The 21,534-nt window shown below is 35.9% G+C and overlaps 2 protein-coding genes across 3 annotated transcripts in view; one reads left to right on the forward strand and one right to left on the reverse strand.

The window, feature by feature from the left end:
* Positions 1-12,954, reverse strand: part of LOC145267223 (IQ domain-containing protein H-like) — a 259,132-nt gene extending 246,178 nt beyond the window's left edge. For both annotated transcript variants that reach the window (XM_080123287.1, XM_080123285.1), the window contains exon 1: positions 12,561-12,954. In XM_080123287.1, the coding sequence (XP_079979413.1) occupies positions 12,561-12,599 (39 nt within the window). In that variant the 5' untranslated portion in view covers positions 12,600-12,954. The remainder of the gene's footprint in view (positions 1-12,560) is intronic.
* A 64-nt stretch (positions 12,955-13,018) lies between these two features.
* LOC145267249 (alpha- and gamma-adaptin-binding protein p34-like) overlaps positions 13,019-21,534 on the forward strand; it is a 45,219-nt gene continuing 36,703 nt past the window's right edge. The window contains exons 1-2 of the mRNA XM_080123288.1: positions 13,019-13,160; positions 21,167-21,354. Of these exons, the coding sequence (XP_079979414.1) occupies positions 13,094-13,160; positions 21,167-21,354 (255 nt within the window). The 5' untranslated portion in view covers positions 13,019-13,093. The remainder of the gene's footprint in view (positions 13,161-21,166; positions 21,355-21,534) is intronic.

The following is a 21,534-nucleotide window of genomic DNA, read 5'->3' on the forward strand; positions in this document are numbered from 1 at the left end:
CATAATTAACAGTGTGGAATTTCAGTATGGAAAAAGTGTACATTGCTCATCATGATGAGGGGAAAATGGGAAACAATGGAAGGTATGGTACTACCCAACCAAACTGAGATAAGGGCAGTAAGTGAACATGAAAGCTACAAATACCTTAGAGTTCTGGTAGCAAACACCATCAAGGCAACAGAAATGAAAGAGAAAACTTTTTGAAGTAGGACATAAAAGGAGGTAAGCAGATTAGAGAAAGGAGAAAGGTGTGCCTTTGCGTCAGATAAGCACATTTAACCAGCCTAATCTTCCGTAGAGCACAAGTTATTTCAGTACAACACTTTGATGAACATGGCTAAGTAGTCAAATGTTGAGGCCCTTTACTGGAGAAAGGGACTTAGTAAATGGCTAGACAAGTTAAAGATGGTGGTGAAGTTTCTGAAGATTAAAGATGTGGTTAACTTGCTACCATTATACTTAGAAGGGGAAGCCCGCACAATAATAATAATAGTAAATGTGGAAAGAAGACAAAATCTTGCCCTGGTAGAACATCAACTGAAATTAGCATTCGCGGAGGGATCCTTTGAGGCAATTGGCAGGCTTTTGAAGTTGAGATGGACTTATAAGTCGATTGCCTCAGAGATTAGGAGACTGGCAGGATTGGCTAATTATGTGGGGAAGAGCCTGGAAATGACTGGGAGATTGTACCTGGTGAACGGTTTCCCAGAAGAAGTTATTAGATATTAGCAGATAAATAATAAAGATTTAATATTAAACGACTTGATCAAATGTATTGAATTTGGGAATGCTCAGAAAGAAAGAGAAATATGTCGTCAAGTTGAAATGAATATTTTGCATTTCACCTTCAAGTTTAAATGAACATTTTGCATTTCACCTTTAAATTGAAATGAATATTTTTCATTTCAACTTCAAATTGAAATGAATATTTTTTATTTCAACTTCAAATTGAAATGAATATTTTGTATTTCAACTTCAAATTGAAATGAATATTTTGCATTTCAACTTCAAATTGAAATGAATATTTTGCATTTCAACTTGCCGATATATGTCTGTACACGTTATTCATCGATTAAAACAAAGATCTTACTCATTATAAACTATCCTTGGTGTATGATTAGTGTTTCCTGTTTATTACTTTGAGTGGTATGTGACCAGTAGCTTAAGAGTTTATCGGTTAAATATTTACATATGGACAGACAGACACACACACACACACATAATCTACTGCTTCATTTATTCATTTTACATAGGAGTCAAGGCCCAGAGGCCACTCGAGGATACGGGTTATTGAGTGTACAGTAATCAATGGGATAATATTGTAGTAATCGTTAGTAATCGAAATTTGGTAGATTGGATTACTTAAGGGGGCGGTTCATTAAGAATTAGTTTATGTTGGACTGGGAAACAGGCAAACGGAAGAGAGTTCCGCAAGTATGCAGGTCTAAGGAAGAAGCTTTGTTCACGGAATCAACGCTTTGACTTATGCACAGTCAAAGAGTGGGGAAAATTATTGACAGTGGTTTCAGCTAGACAGGTGTATTTCATGAAAGATTGGCGAGGGGGAACCAGAGATTGGAGCCCAGACGAGCACTTGCCATGAAAATAACGATAAAACAAAGACAGGCTCGCAGCGTCCCTTCTGTGGGAAAAAGGTTGCAAGGAAGAGAAAAGGGCATCCCTTATTAAGCTACAAAGTCTACAAAATCAAGGAAGTATAAACTGTTTCTAGCAGTTCCTGCCCAGATGTGGCAACAATATTCCATCCTTGGATGGACTTGGCTTTTATATAGCAGCAGTGAGATATCTACCGAATGATCCCACCATTTTTGCAGAGACCTGGTCAACAGATTTGATGTATGTGTTCCATTTCAGATCAGGAGTAAAGGTCAAGCCTAGAAGCTTGTCAAAACATGAGGCTTCTCCAAGACAAGAGCCCTTAAAAGAAAAGGAATAGTTCCTGAATTTCACTAAATTGGGTTGTTTATTAATATGAAATAAAAGCTCCTTACATTAAGTAACTTCATTCCTTATCTGAAGCGATTTCCATAGAATACTGATATTTAGGTACCACCAATTTTTGCCGTAAAATCAGTGGCGTCATCATTTTGTGTGTACAATCAATATCAATGAAAGATCAAAAGTGTTAAATATGTATTTTTTTTTACATAGGCATCACTACTTATCAAGGCCAAGAGGCCACTCGAGGATAAGGGTTAAAGAGTAGAAATTGAACAATATATTAATCGTTAGTAAATTGAAATTCGGTAAACTTGTTAACAAGTGGGACGGCTAATCAAGAACTTATTTACGTTAGACTTGAAGACAATTATATTGTAGTCAGCTGGAAAGCAGGAAAACGGAAGACAATTCCACAGGCATGCAGTTCTAAGAAAGAAGCTTTGTTCATGGAATCTACGTTTAGGTTTCGGCACAGATAAAGAGTGAGGGGAATTATTAATAGTATTTTCAGCTAAATGAGTGTTTCTTATGAAAGTTTGGCAAAGGGGGACCATAGACTGAAGCTCAATCGAACACTTTCCATGAAAATAACGATACAGCAGAGACAAACTCGCAACATCTCTTCTGTGAGATAGAGGTTGCAGGGAAGAGAAAAGGACATCTCCTTCAAGGCTACAAAGTCTATTTTGAACTCTATCAAGTCAGGACAAGTCCTTTCTAGCAGCTCCTGCCCAGATGTGGCAACAGTACTCCATCCTTGGACGTACTTGTCTCTTATATAGATAGAGAATTGCATCAGCAGTGAGATATCTACTGGATCAATAGAAGGATCCCACTATTTTTCCAGCGACCTTGGCAACAGATTTGATGTACGAGTTCCATTTAAGATCAGGAGTAAAGGTCAAGCCCAGAAGTTTGCCAAAACTTGAGGCCTCCTCAAGACGTGAGCCATTCATTTCAATTGATGCCAGATGTAGATCAGAACGTTCATGATGTAAAGAGAGAAGCTTGATTTTAGATGCATTAAAAGTAACCAGCCACTCCTTTCCCCATTGTACTACGTGCTCAAAATCAGAGGAGAGACAATCAGAGAGAACTTGGTCGTTTACTGTCTCAGATGTGCTTCCATAAATGGTAGTGTCATCAGCATAAATGTCTACAAATGATGTAAGGATGTGATTTGGAAGATCATTAATGTAGATCAGGAAAAGAGTTGGGCCCAGGATATTAAATATGAATCATTTTTGTTCTTATTTTTTTGATAGTTACACAAATATTATATTTATTAAAAATATATAAATTTACTCTTTTAAAAATTTGTTGTATTTATTTGTCTGCTAGTTTAATATTTTTCTTATGCAGTAAATATGTAAAATATATTTCTTATGCAGTTAATATGTCAAATATTTTTTATGCAATAAATACGCAAACGGCTAGCATATTAATAAGTTATACTTTATGAGTTCTCATAGTTTTTTTTAATTTTTTATTTTGTATTCATCACTGACAAATAAAAATGTATTTAAGGTCATACGTTTTGAAATTGCCGCCAATTTCGTTATTTTGGAGTTTGCAGTGGTCATTTTTATATTTTATTAAAACATTCTGAAAAATTAGGAAACCGTTAATCAAAATTCTCTGCTAAAAACTGAACATTTTGAAGAGTCGAGTTTAAATTATTTCAATATTTTAAAATTTAGAATTAACTAGCGGAAGTACCTGGCGTTGCCCGGGTTTGGTGAGGTGTGTGTAGGGGGGTGTAAATCAAAACAAAATGGAAAATAAAAAAATAAGCGAACGTAATAACCCTGTTTAAATATCATAACTTTTTTTTTAATCGAAAAAAAACAAAAAACAAACTTGATGCAAAATAAAGAATAAGCGAACGATGTTAAAACTTCTTAAAAAATCGGGAAAACCAAAACAAAACAAAAAAACAGCGAACGTGATGGAAAAATAAAAATAATAAAAGCGAACAAAAAAAACGGCATAAATAACCTTCTTTCAATATCAAAACTTTAAAAATCGAAAAAAAATATATCTGATATCTCAGCTTGAACGTTCAGTCTTAAGATAACAACACTTCTACTATAACGACTGGTCTATGACCATGTGAGCGAAATTAGGTCATTTTTTTAATATTTAAGTTAATTCAAGAAAGAATGTTTTTTGTGCATGCGTATTTGGCTAAATTGTCATGAAGGAACAATTTTTTGCTACCCCCCCCCGTAGAAAAGTGCTCAGATGAGGGTGCAGAAATTAATGTTTTTAGCCAAATTTTCGATATTTGTCGTCCGAAGGATCAAACTTCCAAATGATATCGATCTCGTGAAAATCCGTCGCCTCGGTCAAAAGTTTTAGGCAGACATACATACATACATACATACATACATACATACATACATACATACATACATACATTAAAACAGATAGGTGAGATTTATATTATAGATTATTTTTGAGAATGTTTCTTTTCTTAACAATTCAACAGCTTATCGTATAAATTAATAAAAAACGTTATTTTTTACAAAACATAATACTGAATTTATTCCCTTGTTTATTTGCAAATTTAATGATATGTGACAAAAGAATAAGTTGATTAAGCCTAAAAATTAAATATTATGTGCATTTATAAATTCTCCACTTTTCTAAAATGTTGAACTTTCAATCAATTATAATATATTTTGCTCAGGTTTCATAAAATAAAATATGGGGAGGGACACGTACAAAAAATTATTTGCTTCTCCATATATTTCAGAAAACTGCATTTTAAATATGAATTAATCCAAAAGTGCAGAATAAATATTGAAAATTTCGTGAAAATCTGACCATTATTTGATTTTTGCTAGATTTATTAAGCATATGTATATCTGCACCTTAAAAATGGCCACTACATAGAAACGTTGTTTTAAGATATAGATAATGTAAACATGATTTTAGTCTCGCATTTGTATTATTTTCAAACACAGAACATTATTTGTTAATTATTACCAGTTTATTTTATGCTTATTCTTTTGAATGGTACAAAATATACGATGATAATATTAACTTATATTACAGTTATGTTGTATTAGTTATATGGGGGTTATTCAGTCGTGCGATTTGGAGGTACCTATTGATATTATTGCTAACTTTAAAAAGTTTTTGACATTACGAGTTCTTACTTAATAGTTAGGCACCTATATATAATTTATGATTAGAGTCGGTGCAGAAGACAGCTAAGAGTGCAGCTGAGGCTGCTTGAATACTTGTAATTGATAACTTATTTGTAATAAGGTGCAGAGAATCAGATGAGCACATCTAAAAGAAAATAAAAATGTTTTGAAATGGTTTAAACAGAGTTGGCTCCACACAGCATTTTTGGTAAAATCAATGAATGCAAAAATTTTCAATTTTAATCCAAGCCCAAGTGACTCAGCTTAAATACAATACAGCGTGCGCTGCATGCAATATTTTGCCAAGATTATAAAAAGTGACAAATTCACAAAATTAAACAAGTAGCAATTTTTTATTATGTATTTTCAGTAATGTACAGCGAAACAGATGTTCACCCTGCACATCCAAATAAAATATATTTTTAAAAAGTTGTTCATATCCTCGGCCCCAAAATCAACAGAGATTAAACCATTCCTGTAATAATCCCCTTCCTGTTGATTTTGCGGTAGGAGTTTAGTTCTGTGCAGTTCTAGGAGTTCCGCCATCCTTGAGTTTGCCTTCTCTCTTTGAGAAAGGGTTAGTTTATTGCTAATCGCCTGAGGCGCCCTCACTGGGGAATGCTACCCAGGAATTTTTCCTGGGGGGGGGGGAGGCTGACTTCTTAATCCCACTTTCCGACCCTGGTGTAAAAGTTTTTGCAGTGGGAGAGAACTACAAAAACACACAGTTGGCTCCACACAGCATTTTCAGTAAGAAATTGAGAGAGTGAGAGAGAGAGAGGAAGAGGTGGAAGTAAAACAAGCAAATGAAAGAGAGAGAATAAAATAAAAGTTAAAATGTAAAAAAAATTTAATCCAAACAAAATTTTCTTTGCTTAAATACATTTACTGGATTTTCTGCATCCCATATTTCGTCAAGATTATAAAAATTAACAAACTCACAAAACTAAATGAGTATCTATTATTTATTTTTTTCACCCTTGCATTCGACTATGGGCAGCCATACCTGCATATCAGATCCATCACACTTAAACTTAACAAACTTTTATCAGCATAAAGATTTCACTGCAGAACATTTTCCTACTTTATTCCACAACTAGCAGTTCAGCCCAGCTTTGCTTGGGCCCTATGTACTATTTATAACTTTATGTGCATATATATATATATATATATATATATATATATATATATATATATATATATATATATTAAAAAGATTGACTCATGTCCAGGTAACCTACATCTAAAATTTCAAGTGTTTAGGTCCAAAAATTGGCAGAGGAGTTTGGTAGAGTCTGCAAAGGTCAACTATTTCAACTTTGACCTCTTGGCAGACAAATTTTCGCCCAAAAACTGATTAAAAAGCTTGCTGCATGTCTGAATACTCTTTATGTAAAATTTCAAATGTTTAGACACAAAATTGATTGAATAGTTTGCTAAAGCTCGCAAAGGTAAAATCTTTTGAAGTTTGACCCCTTGCCTGCCAAATTTTCGGCCAAAAACCGATTAAAAAAGTTTGCCCTATGTCTGAATACACTTTATGTAAAATTTCAAATGTTTAGACCAAAAATTGGCTGAGTAATTTGGTAGAGACCAAAGAGGTCAATTTTTTTAAACTTTGACCCCTTGATATTTATTGTTTTGGGCTCAAATCAAATTGTAAAGTTTGATCCATGTCCAAGTAACCTACATCTAAAATTTCAAGTGTTTAGACCATAAAATAGAGGAGTTTGGTAGAGTTTTCAAATGTCAAATCGTTGAATTCCCTTGACAGCCAAATTTCTGGCCAAAAGCCGATTAAAAAGATTTTCCCAAATCTCAATACCCCTTATGTTAAATCTCGAGTTTGTAGACTGAAAGTTGACAGAGTAGTTTGGTAGGGAAATTTACACACACAGACACACACAAACATACACAGTCAGACAATTTCACTTTTATAGATATATAGATATGTGAATGTATTATATGTGAATATATTATATGTGAATGTACTATATGCAAATGTAATAGATGTCAATATATGCGAATGTATTATATGTAAATGTATTGTATGTGAATGTATTATATTTTAAAATATCTAAAAATGTTTACTGTAATCCGGAAAGCCTCACACATGAATATAGTTTCCAAAAAGTATTTGTATTTACAGTAAGACAGAATACATAGAGAACGAGATTTGTAGTACTTAATGCCAGTATGTCATACTACCTCTTGGTATATTTATATCATTAGGAGAGTTCATATATTGTGTATAGGGGAGTTCCCTTAACACCCCCACTCCAAGCCCTTTCTTGTACAGTACAAAGCTGTTATTATCTTTTCTGCTTTGGGTCAATAATTAGTGGGTCAGTGAAGTTTCTCTTTCTGCCTGACCATCACTGCTCTGGTGTTAGTTGGGATGTGTCAAGATCGAATGTCTCAAAAATGGCATTGATCGGCTCTTTTCTCTATGGTTAATGTGTCGCTAGTGTCATATGAGTAATGTTTTCTTAACTGGTTTTGGTGGTGTTTATGAGTTTTGTTTTAATTCAACTTTTAGATTCTCAACATCTCATGTCATGTTCTCGACTTACTGGCAGAAAGTATTGATTGAATGGTCGCAAAGGTTAAAACTGTTCATCCAGTTTGTCCCAAATAAATTCTCAGAATTTTCTTTTAGTATGTAAACTTTAAATTTTTTAATTGTACCGTCCAAGTTTACTAGTAAAAACAATTCACCAATAAAATTAATTGTATTGCCTGTCACTGTGCAAGTTCATTTTTGTGTTTTCTACAAAGTTGGTTTGTTAAGTCTCTTCCATGTATATAAACTAATTATAGAACGATCGGATCCAGTGTCCAACTAATTTAACTGTTTTATTAAATATTTTGACTATTACGCATTCGCATAAATTTTCATCAAACTTTTCATTGGATTTTGCATGTCTAATTCTGTTTTTTTTGCTTTGCCTTTGCTTCTATAATGATAACATTGAACATTTTGTCATCATCAGTAATGTAACTAAAGCTCTCCACAGTGTTCCATATAGTTTTCTGCAAAAATGCTGTGTTGCTCTCAGTGGGCGGTTTATTGTTCAGTTTTCTGAGAAGTAATTCTTGTTTTTGTTTTTTTTTTCTGTGGTCGTTTTTTTCATTTTTGTTATTGTTCTTGTTGGCATTGTTCCATTTTTTCTCACTTGATAAAGCTTTATTCAGTTTTCTACTGATGCTACATCTGGGCTTTCATCATTTGAACGATAATAGCCTTAAAATCCTCGATCTGTAGATATTTTTTTTTACAAGAACAAAGTTTACTTACTCGAAAAAAAAAACGTTTTTTTCTTTATTTTCTAATAGTTGCTATAATTTCATTAATTACAGTTTAGAGCTGTAAGTCGAAAAAAGTTATAATTCTTTTTCTTTAAAGGTGGAAAAAATCTGTTTGATTAGAGAAAATCTTACTCACAGATTTATTTTCTTAGTTTTAGCTGGAATATTTTTCAAATACTGTATTGAGAACTTTTTTGATCTGATATCCAATAAAACCAATTGTTTTTAGTTTAACATCTTTGGTTGAACGACTTATGTGAGATATTTTTGTAGTACCAGTCGAAAGACTATCTTCTTAGTTGAGTAATCCACTCTATTGTCAAATAGTTTCAGTGTGTACATATTGGTGTAAATCCATTCTTTTCCTTCTTTTAGTAATGCTATGATGTTGGTATCCCTTTTATAGAATTGAGTTCTTCTCCGCCAAATTTGTTGTGGCTAGGAAAGGTCACTAAGAAAGACTCAGACACGGATATAGTTTAGAAAAGATATTTGTATTTATAACAAGAACAAATACACAGAGAACAAGAGTTGTAGTACTCAATGCAAATATGAAATACTGCAAATGACTCTGCAGAGTGGTACCTTTTGGTATATTTATACCATTAGGAGAGTTCATATATCGTGTATGTGTGAATCCCCACAACACTTCATTCATAGATATTTATGCTGATGACACTACCATCTATGATAGTACATCAAAGACCATAAACGATCAAGTTCTCTCTGATTCTCCTTCCTCTGATCTTGAGCACGTTGTACAATGGGGAAAGAGGAGGCTGGTTACTTTTAATGCATCTAAAACCAAGCTTCTATCTTTCCATCATCAATGCTCTGATCTCTATCTGGCATCAAACGAAATGAATGGTTCTTGTCTTGGGGAGGCTCCATGTTTTGACAAGCTTCTAGGTCTCACCTTTACTCCTGATCCTAGATGGAGCATGTACATCATATCTTTTGCCAAGGTCGCTGGAAAAATAGTGGAATTCTTCTATCAATCCAGTAGATATCTCACCCCTGATGCAATTCTCTTCCTATATAAGAGCCAAGTACGTCCAAGGATGGAGTACTGTTGCCACGTCTGGGCAGAAGCTACTAGAAAGGACTTATTCTGCCTTGATAGAGTTCAAAGTAGATTTTGTAGCCTAGTAGGGATGCTTTTTTTTCTCTTCCCTGCAACCTCTTTCTCACAGAAGAGATGTTGCGAGTCTGTCTCTGCTTTATCATTATTTTCATGGCAAGTGCTCGTCTGAGCTCCAATCTATGGTCCCCCTTGCCAAACTTTCTTTAGAAACACTCGTCTAGCTGAAAACACTATCAATAATTGCGCACGTCCAACGTAAACAAATGTTGATGAGCCATTCCACTTAACAAATTTATCAAATTTCTATTACTAATGATTACTATATTGTTCAATTGACTACTGTACACTCTTTAACCCTTTTCCTCGAGTGGCTTCTGGGTCTTGATAAGTGGTGATGCTGATGTAAAAAAAAAAGCACCTTTGTATGTGTATTTAATTAACATTTGTTGCATAGCTGTGGTTATGTAACAAGTAGCTTTAATCCTTGTGACATGTCTATTTAATGTGTGTATATCATATGTTTATGACAGTAAGATATCTCTATAAAATTATACATCCAACGATTCCCTTCAAAATGTATCTAAGGGTAAAACTGGGGCAGTTCGAATACACACCATTATGACGCTAATGAAGTTCCAACAATTTTTGTTTATCAAAATAATCCTTTGACTATTCCTAAACTGAAGAAACCATCCAAACCCATATCAGTAGCATCCAAACCTTCTTGTAATGCAGAAGTGCACATCTGAAGTATATCATTGCATGGTGATAAAAACTATAAGATCAACATTCCTCCTTATCCTATAATATTAATTGACCAACAGCGTAGGCCTAACACATGCAAACCACACATCAAATTATATCTAAAAAATAAAGCAGATTTTTCTTACAAAACAGGCTCCTAGAACCATATTTACCCCCCCCCCAAAAAAAAAATATATATATATATATATATATATATATACATCTACCACACCCTTGGCGATTAAAATCTCTTTTTCACGCTCAAAATAAAAGCATGTGTCTGGAGCCGATTGAAAAATTAGTTTAGGTGTTTTTTATTTTTTTTTTGTTGAGAAAACAATTTTGTTAAAAAATCAGCACATGATTTACAAGAGTATTATGTTTCCGCTTTCCTCATTCTTGCAGGTATTGGTAAGCTTTTCTATTCACACACACACACACACACACACACACACACAAGGGCCAAGGAATTGGACGATTTCACTCTGAAATAATGTGTTGAAAGTCATTTTTTTTATTTAATGGATTTCACATTTTCATTGAAATTCTCATCTTCTGACAGCTGATTGGATAATCACTTCGACATCTGGTTGCTAACGTAATTAGCCATCAGATGCGGGCATGAAGTTGCTGGAGATTGGGTCGTAAACTGAATCAGTACCACAAAGAAGTGCCTAAATGGTCATCAAGTTGGTACTGAACATCTTCAATGTTATGCAACTCTATTAATCTAACGTGTTGTGCCAATGTGATTATGATGTATGCATATTTTATCAGTCAATGGGATTACAAATTCATTTTTAATGGTCAAGTTATTCATTACAGCTACTGTGCATGCACTTAAGGTTAGAATTAGAGCAAATGAAAGCATGTATTTATTAATTTTTATTTAACAATTATTCCTTGCATTGACAAAGACTTGTGGGTTGCTTATAACAGCATTGCAAACCTTTCCGTAAAATCTTGTTATGTACAAGTGAATCATTACCAAAACTTTGTTGATCCTCACACAATATTGTTACACATTTCCGAGTTATTTTCATTGTAAGTGTTTAACTGAACTTCTACCTATCCCTCATCCTGCATAAAACATTCATAAAAACACTTGTTTATTTACAACTGCCAACAATTTCTCTTACTTTCTATTTGTGCCTAAAACTAAAAATTTTATAAAAAATGAACTCGTTGCACTTGTGCCCCCTCGACGTATATATCCCCGACAAACCTGCTTAGCAACAAAATCTTACCCCTTCACTGTTGAGGTCCCTAAATGCCAGAAAGCTTTCTACTGTAATAGTTTCTTCCCTCGAACAGCTAGTCTTTAGAATTCCCTTCCTGCTACCTGCTTCCCTGGCTGTACTGATATGCAGAAGTTTAAATGAAACATAAACAAACATCTTGTTAATCTTTCCTAGACATGACCCCAAATAGTAGCACCTTACGTCCAAATGGCGATATGCCTTGTAAGGGGTGAACATGAGGTAAATTAAAAAAAAATTATTTGAGCAAAGTTTTTTCCTAGAACTACCAGCCTGCTGAACACAATATCACAGGGTTGCTTCTCAGTTGACTATAACATGGCCGTTTTTAAATTTAATGTAAATCATTCCTTGTTGATCTGTCCTCCTAAATAATCAAATCCTACAAAAGGTCCATCAATACAGACCTTCACAGCATCATCAAACCATTAAATCTATGGTCCCCCCTTGCCAAACTTTCATGAGATATACTCATTTTGCTGAAAACTATAAATAATTTCCCCCAATCTTTATCTGTGCCTAAACCTAAACGTAGATTCCATGAACAAAGTTTCTTTCTTAGAACTGCATACCTGAGAAACTCTCTTCCATTTGCCTGCTTTCCAGCTGACTATAATATGGTCGTCTTCAAGTCCAACGTAAACAAGTTCTTGATGAGCCGTTCTTGTTAAGTAACCCAATTTACCAAATTTCCACTACTAACAATTATTACGACATTGCCCCATTGACCACTGTACGCTTATTAACCCTTATCCTCGAGTGGCCTCTGGGCTTGGATAAGTGGTGACATAGTAAAAGAAATTTTTTTAATTCTCCTACATTGATATTTTTTATGAAAAATTTTAATTAGGAACTTTAAATTTACAACCATTTTTACGGGCTGTTGAATTTTTAGAGACTATTAAAAGTCAATTTTACCGATTTATTTTATTCAATTATTTACTGAATAGACATATTAAAAAAAAAAAAAAGAAAGCATTCTATGAACGCTGAAATCAATTATTTGCATAAAAATATATCAAGGTAAATGAAAAAAAAAAAAATTACCTGTATCAAAATATTTCCGACGTTGTCAACAGCACTCATCCTATTAGTGTTTCAAGTTTTGATATTTTTGTTTGATTGTTAGTTTTTTTTTTTTTTTTTTTTCTCTGTAGCAAAAAAAAAAAAATCCTTCTTTTCTTTTCTCCTCTTTTTTAATTTCTCCTTCTGTACGTACGCTTTCCTGTAGTCGGTATAGAAAATAATCGATAACTCCCCCACCACCGAGCAACGAAAAGAAAACCAGTTATCACCGTTTAGGCAATTTCCCAGTGATTAGGCGTCTCTTCTTTTTTTTTTTTTTTCCTTTTTTTTTTTTTTGTTTGTTTTATCTTTGCTCAACTCCAATAAGTAGCGCTGACGATGCCGCCATATTGTTTACTGCAGGTTGCCTAGTAACCGTTAGACCAGTACTCCTCCCACCACCACTTCCATTCATCCAGATTAAACGCGTTATAGTGACGTTTTACTCATAAAATCTACCAAAAAGAATAGCATATATTGATGACGTAACCGCAATTGTGTCTATTGCTTTCATTATGGCCGTCTTACCTTGTGTTGTTTTTTCGGCCGCTAATATTTCGGATGCAAACGACCTCATAAAACGTAAGTAAAATAATATATGATTTATATTTTAGTGAAATTATCGTAGAATACCATTTAAAACCTTGAAAGGAAATATGATTTAGTACTTTTTAACAATAGTTTTTAGATGATCTGCGTGATTTGACCTAAACATTAAAACCTGTTTTATAATTCGTGGCTAGTCCTTGTTTACATTCCTCCTCACGAGGGCAACGTTAGATTCGAGGTCGTTTTTTTAATGTCGGGGGGTAGTCACCTTCTCCCCACAAAACTACAGAAGGTATCGAATAAGAAGAAAATTAAAATTGTTCTCGAAAATTTCGTTTCCTTCTTTGTCTTGATTGTCTTGCCACTTATGCAAAATACGAACCGTGCTGAAATAATAACGTTATTAGTTAGAAACCCAGCATGGTGTGTGTGTGGTGGAGGTGGGAGGGTGATTCTTAACTATTCTGTACTTTCACCTAACAATTTAATAAGCAAAAGGGTACTACTACAGTTTATTCGCCGAAAATGCAAAACCCATTTTTTTTCGGGCACTTGTCGTCAAAATAAGAGGAAGAAATCGGTATTTTAAACTATGACAGAAGCATTGGGGCATTAGCAATGCTTGCTTCGGCGAAGCATGAAATAAATAACAACAAAAAAAATTAAACTAGATAATGATTGCGTCTGAAAAGAACTTCGAGGTTCGGGGGTGTTTATTCCGAAAGCCGTTGTTAACATGGGGGTGGAATTATACTACGCTGGGGGCACGTAGTAATTAGTTATTTTATCTAGTTTAATTTTTTGTTATTTATTTCATGCTTCGATCATAGTTTAAAGTACTGATTTCCCCCTCTGATTTTGCGACAGGTGTCCATTTTCGGCGATAAACTGTAGTAGTACCAGCAAAAGATACCATAAAAATTGAATTTAACTTGAAAATCTTATTTTTTAAAATAACACGGTATTCTGTATAAGTACCAATGTCTGGGTTTTGGGTTTTTTTTTTTTTTTTAAATTTTATTTTGTTAACGTGGTGCGCTAGAGTATCAACTACCATATTTGTTTTCACGTGTACGAAAACAAACATGGCGACCAGTGAAAACATTACAGAATACATTGGATAATAGAGATCTTAATATCATAAAAACTACTTGTTGGTGACAATTTTGAATATAATATTCATTTAAAACAGACCTGAATACTCCTAAAAATTAACATTTTAAAATTCTTTAGTTGGTAATCCAGCGCATATTAACCTCGTTTTTTTTCTTTTTTTTTTTTTTTTAGATAAAAATTTAAAAAGAAAAAAAAAAAAGAATTCTTGTATTATCTATTAGATCTTTGCCGATTTGTTGGAACAGGCAGATAGGTTGAATGCAGTAGACACCGGCAAAATATGGCAAAGAAGAGAGAACAAACATAAATGAACTACTGGTACAGTATAGTATATTATACACATGTATATAATCAAATAACACCATGAGGCGGAGGGGGGGGGGCAAATACCGTAACCAGGGGCTGGAAAAACATCATATTCCACATCATAACCTGAAAAAAGAACGTATCCTAGGGCTACGTTGATGGCCCAAAGCTACATGGTAGGTTACTTAAGACATAAGAGGATTCAGTTTACAATGACCTGATCCTGGTAGATGACAAAAATAAAAGGAAAGTTTTTTGTTTTTTTTTTATTTCATCATAAATACACAAGAAAAATGTAGAACATCTGGAGAAAGTCAATCGATGAAGATTCTGGAAGCAGGAAGGTTGGAGAACAGAAAATGTTGTACATGGACAGCAGCAGAGGCTGGGTGGACAGAAATGCAGACATTGGATAGCTGGAAATGTAGAAGTTGTGTATCTTTAAGAGCATATCTGAGAAAATAGACCACATACTGTCTTCACATACCTCGGCTAACATCCACATCTGTGGTGACTTCAACGTCCATAACGTGGAATGGCTGACCCATTCAAATAAGACAGATGATGAGGGGAGGTTTTGTCATGATTTTGCCATTGCTTATGACCTCACTCAGATTGTTCGCGAACCCACCCGTGTGCCCGATACACCCAATCAATATGCAAGCCTCTTAGACCTTTTTCTTTCAACTTCCCCTGAGCTATGTTCATGTACCGTTCATTCTCCTTTAGGATCCTCCGACCACTCCGTCGTATCAGTTAAGATAAAAACAAAATGTAAGAAGCCATCAGACGTACCCCTCCACCGTACTGTATACCGATACTCTATGGCTGACTGGGATAGCTTCCGTACATTCATATCTGATTTACCTCTGCACTCCATGTTTAAAAAGGAAGTGTCCTGTATAGTATCAGATCTTACCGAATGGTTAATTGTAGGCATAGACCAATTCATACCATCAAAAAAATTCCAACAAAAACCTAACAGCCAGCCATGGTTCTCCCCAGAATGTGCTGCTGCTATCGCGCACAGAAATCACTTTTTCCATAACTACCAACGTAATAGATGCACTGAGACTAAAGCTGCTTTCAGGACTGCCAGCAACCACTGTAAAAGAGTAATAAAAAATGCAAGAGAGCTATATGCCCAGTCTGTTAAATCCAAGGTAGCTGATCAGCGGCTTGGTTCCCACCAGTTTTGGCAAATAACAAATAGGATCCTGAACAGAAGTGTGCGTTCTATCCCAACCATTATCAATGGACCGGAGGTTATCTCGTCAGCGTCAGACAAGGCCAAACTATTTGCAAAGAACTTTGCAGCTAATTCTACCCTATGCGACGAAGGCCATCAACTCCCCATATTTCCTCCTATAACACAGAACAAGCTAGGTAATATACAAATATCCGTGCATGAGGTCGCCAAGCTAATAAAAAACCTTGATTCCAGTAAAGCAACTGGCCCTGATGGCATCCCAATTATAGTGTTAAAAAAGCTTCAACCAGAACTTGCTCCCATACTTACGAAACTATTTAAGCGCTGCCTTAAGGAGAAGTGCTTTCCGACCCCCTGGAAGACCTCATCAGTTTGCCCTGTATTTAAGAATTCAGGTGATAAGTCATCTCCCTCTCAATACAGACCAATAAGTCTTCTCTGTGTTATGAGTAAGTTACTGGAATCAATATTAAATAGAGAAATAGTCAACCACCTCAGCAGAAAAAACCTTCTTAGTGACACACAATATGGTTTCCGCTCTGCAAGATCTACCGCAGATGTGCTGACGGTTATATCCCACAGGATTAGTGAATCTCTTGACAAAGGCTTCCTTTCTAGGTCAATTGCTCTTGACATATCAAAGGCCTTTGACAAAGTATGGCATAAGGGTCTACTTCACAAGATTTCCAGCTACGGTATAACTGGAAATGTTTTCTCAATCATTAAATCATTTCTCTCCGATAGGCTCATAAGAGTAGTGGTAGATGGACAAAAATCGGAGGCCTGCAATATAAATGCTGGAGTCCCTCAGGGGTCAATCCTTGGCCCAACTCTCTTCCTGATCTACATCAATGACCTCCCTAAACACATACTTAAATCATTCGTTGACATCTATGCTGATGACACGACCATCTACGGCAACACATCAAAGGCTGTAAATGACGAAGTTCTCTCGGATTCTCTCTCCTCTGATCTCGAGCGCGTGGTTCAGTGGGGGAAGATGTGGCTAGTTACCTTTCATGCATCTAAAACCAAACTCCTATCCTTACATCATCAACGCTCTGATCCCCAGCTGGCATCAATTGTGATGGATGGCTCTCGTCTGGGTGAGGCCCCGTGTTTTGACAAGCTTCTGGGTTTGACCTTTACTCCTGATCTGAAATGGAACACGTACATCAAGTCTGTTGCCAAGGTCGCAGGAAAGATGGTGGGATCCTTCTACCGCTCCAGAAGATATCTCACTACTGATTCAATTCTCTATCTATATAAAAGCCAAGTACGGCCAAGGATGGAATACTGTTGCCATATCTGGGCAGGAGCTGCCAAAAACAGCCTATCATGCCTTGACAGAGTACAAAATAGACTTCGTGGTTTAGTGGGGGATGCCCTTTTCTCTACCCTGCAACCCCTCTCCCACAGAAGAGACGTTGCGAGCCTATCCTTGTTTTATCGTTATTTTCATGGCAGGTGCTCGTCTGAACTCCAATCCCTGGTCCCCCTCGCCAAACTTTCACGAAAATCACCCGTCTAGCTGAATCCACTGTGAAAAATTTCCCCCACTCTATATCTGTGCCTAAATCAAAACGCGGATTTCATGAGCAAAGCTTCTTTCTTAGAACTGCACGCCTGTGGAACTCTGTTCCGTCTGCCTGCTTCCCTCCGGACTACAACTTGGATGTCTTCAAGTCTAATGTTAACAAATTCCTAATGAACCGCCCCCCTAATTAAACACTTCATAAAATCTCCTCACTAACGTGATGTACTTGCAATAACCCTTATCCCTGAGTGGCTTCCGGGCCTTGATAAGTGGTGATCACTGTGTAAAAAAAAAAAAAAAAAAAAAAAAAAAAAGTTGGGTCTTGGGAAGCTACTTGTAGCGGCTATGATCAGATTGTCGGCTTTCTCCTAAGCACAAACTGCATCTCAAACCATTGCAGTCCAGTTTCGATGATCCTGGACCAGGTCACAAGAAATGGCTAACCATTCCTGATTCCAGTACCAGAGACCAACTACTTTTAGGCCTGATAATACCGTCAGATCGTCCTTAATTGTTGTTGTCTAGGTTTTCAATTGCCTACTTACACGTTTGTGCCAGCATGGAATAGCGCCACACGGAGATTGATGTGAACGTCCTTGAGGTGTGATGTGATGCCTCGGGTAGGTCCCATCCGTGTGGGTGTAGTCAAAGGCTGGATCGACAGTAACAGATGTTGCAGGAATGAGCTGGATCCTGGAGACAGGCATCAATGGTCACTGGAACAGAGAGCCAAAGGCAACAGGCAGGAACCACTGAAATTTCCTGGAGCATAAGGTGCTGGAGTTAGAGCAGCTGGAACCGGAGAAGCTGGAAGCTGCAAGAGTGAATTGGAACCAGAGGACTTGGAAACTACAGGAGAGATGAAATCACAGGAGTGAAATGGAGCTGGAGGAATCGGAGAGGAGAGCTGTAGTCGGGTGAATGAAGCAGGCAGCACCAAGATGTAAAAAATTGAATTTTAAATTACGAGTAGTGTGAGAACTGCCTGCAAAAGGTAATTTGATTTACTGCTGATAGTCTCTCGCTCCTAAACAAGGTTAAAAAAAGAGTCGTCAATCTGATAGGCCCTGAACTGGCAAGTAAGCTTCAGTCTCTGTCCCATCGACGAAACGTTGCATCCCTCTCCCTGTTCTACAAGTATTTTAATGGTGAATGCTCTGGACGAACTGCAGACACTTGTGCCCCCACGACGTAGACACTCTCGACAAACCCGACAGGCAGCTAAATCCCACCCCCACACAGTAGAGATCCCTAGATGTAAAAGATCTTTCTACTCCAGTAGTTTCTTCCCCAGAACCACTAGACTCTGGAATTCCATTCCAGGTTCCTGCTTCCCTAACTGTACTGACATGCAGAAGTTCAAGTACAACGTGAACCGACATCTTGCTGCCCAAATCCAAAATTAGTGCCCCAGTAGTTGCTGCCCCTGATAGTAGCCCCCTACACCAAAGTGGCAATGCGCCTTGTTTGGGGTGAAAATGTAATAAAAAAAAAAAATTTTTTTTAAAATCTTCTTCCACTCCATGGAATCTATGATTTGCCACACAGAGATGGGGGTGGGGGGCTTCTGACCCCCCCACCCCAGCTGAAGCTCTCTTTTCCTGTTAGAAGTTTGCTGTATCTATTTAGCGAAGTACATTATTACAGTGGCGATGTCATCAAACAAACAACTTCTTTCTTAGAACTGCATGCCTGTGGAACTCTGTTCTGTCTGCTTGCTTCCCACCTGACTACAACCTGGATGTTTTCAAGTCCAACGTAAACAAATTCCTGATGAACCGCTCCCTTAAGTAGACATTTTTATTAAACCCCCACACTAACGTACTGTACATGCAATAACCCTTATCCCTGAGTGGCTTCCGGGCCTTGATACGTGGTGATCACCTTGCAAAAAAAAAACAAAAAAAAACTATGGTTAATTAATAACTGAATTTGGCTTGAATAGAAATATCTAAAATCTTAGTTGTATTCACATGGATTTTGGTGAAAATTTAGATGCTGGTATTTAATTCGATGTGAGAAAGATGAGCCATGTCTGTTTTTAAGGGTCAAGGTGTCTGGGACGTGACTCAATACCCACACTTGTTAAAAATCATACAAAAAAGATTTGTAAATGTAAACAACTGAAATAGTAAACTGATACTGTGACTAATTGTCAAGAATTCGCAATAGAAAAACAAAAATATTCAACAAGTAACTGTTACCAAATGCAAGAAAATTTAATCTTCTAGCCATGTACAGGTAAATGTAAAGATTGACGGTGTAAACAATGCAAAAAAAAGTAAACTTGTGTATGCACAATAAAAATAGTTTGTCATTAAGTAAAATAACCATTTCGAGTTAAAATCTAGTTAGTACTATGGGGGGAGGGGGGACACTCGGCTTTGCCAGACCATAAAATATGCTTAAATATGATATTTTAATTTGTTTGCCCAGATCTCGTATATATTGTTATAGTCATAATTTCAAAAGTAAAAAGAAATAGTATTTAGGCGTGGCTTTAGAGTGGCTTCCGGGCCTTGATAAGTGGTGAACACCGTGTAAAAAAAGAAAAAAAAAAAGGTGCTATCAGCTAGAATCGAAACCAAAAGTAAAATTGTAGCATTCAAAGCTGATGACGTTACAACTGTACCACTGTGAAACGCATATGAACTGATTAAAAATTAAAAATAAACTAAGATGAATGTACAAATTGTATAACGATTTTTTCAGTTTTGATCCATTTTCGACCCCCCTTAAAAACTATTTTGACCAGCTAAAGATCCATTTAAGAACGGTCCGTGAAAAATGCAATCATTTGAGGCCTTTAGCACCACCCTGCGACTTTTAGTTTCAGAAGAGAAAGAGTTTTAAAACATTGAGACAGACAGATAAACATATAGCCTTTTATATATTAGATTACACATATAATTGAAAGTAAAACACATTTGAAAAGTGTAATTATGCTAGGACAATCGAGTTATTAATAAAATGGAACCAGATGTACTGTAAAGTAGAACCCTGGCATACAGCATTAAAAACTAGTAACAAAATACAGTACAGTATATAATACACATGTATGTAATCTAATAACATTATAAATAACGTCATAAGGTTGGGCAAATACCATAACCAGGGTCCAGAAAAACATTGTATTCCACATCGTAACCTGAAAAAAACCTATCCTAAGGCTACGTTGAGGGTCCAAAGCTATATGGTAGGTTACTTAAGACATAAGACGGTTGAGTTTACAATAACCTGATCCTGGTAGATGACACAAGCAAAATGGCAACAGACAAAAAGTTGAAAGTTATTAATGATATAAAATCATTTCTAGTAAACTAGCCTGGGTGCCCGGCATTGCCCGGGTGTTTGGAGGTATGTATTGAGCAAAATAAAAAAAAGAAGTGAAAAAAAGCTGTCTTACCGATGTGCCTACCGTAGTTGTGACATCATTGCCGGTCGAAATAACACCTTTTGAGCAACCTCGTGAACACGAGGGTTGAATGACTTGCAAAAAATGTCAGTAAAAATATCGACCCTCCCTGCACAAAAGTGCCCAGTTGAGGGTGAAGGAATGTATTTGGCCAATTTTATATTTGTCGGCCGAAGGGTGGAGCTTCCAAATGATACCGATCTCGTGAAAATCTGTTATTTCTTGTTGAAAGTTTTAGGCAGACATACAAACATACATACATTTAAACAGACAAGCAAGATTTATATTATAGATGATAATTTTTATTTCACATTTTTTTCTGAAATATAAGCGTTTTATTTACAAAAAAAATATCTAAATTTTTAAATCAAGAATCTTAGTATTGAATCAGTTTGTTTGTTTTTGACATTTTTCTTTCACTAAAAGTATCTTTACGTTTTTTGTTTGTTTTTCAGAGTTGCTTGACATTCCAGAATTGGTTGACAAGTCTGATCAGGACATTCCACAATATGAATGGAAAGTAGACACAAAATATTACACGGCCGAAGTAAGCTTATGTGCAGTTTCTGATCCAAGTGCGAATCTGTGCCGAGAATCAGCAGAATCAATTCAGTCTCTCATCCTCTACTTCGATGCTGAGGAGGTAAGTTTTGAAATGATATATCTCATGTCTCTCATGAATATGGCTACTAAATAATATCTCAGAATTAAAGTTGAAATAATCCTTTATAATGTGCTTTTTCTAATATGATGAGTTATGTTAAAAAAAATTTAAATATAGCTCGATATGATTTTGCCATAAACACATCGGCTGTAAGGCGAC

This window comes from Euprymna scolopes, chromosome 4, assembly GCF_053919585.1.
Source record: "Euprymna scolopes isolate OS-2025 chromosome 4, ASM5391958v1, whole genome shotgun sequence".
NCBI classification, from domain to species: domain Eukaryota; kingdom Metazoa; phylum Mollusca; class Cephalopoda; order Sepiida; family Sepiolidae; genus Euprymna; species Euprymna scolopes.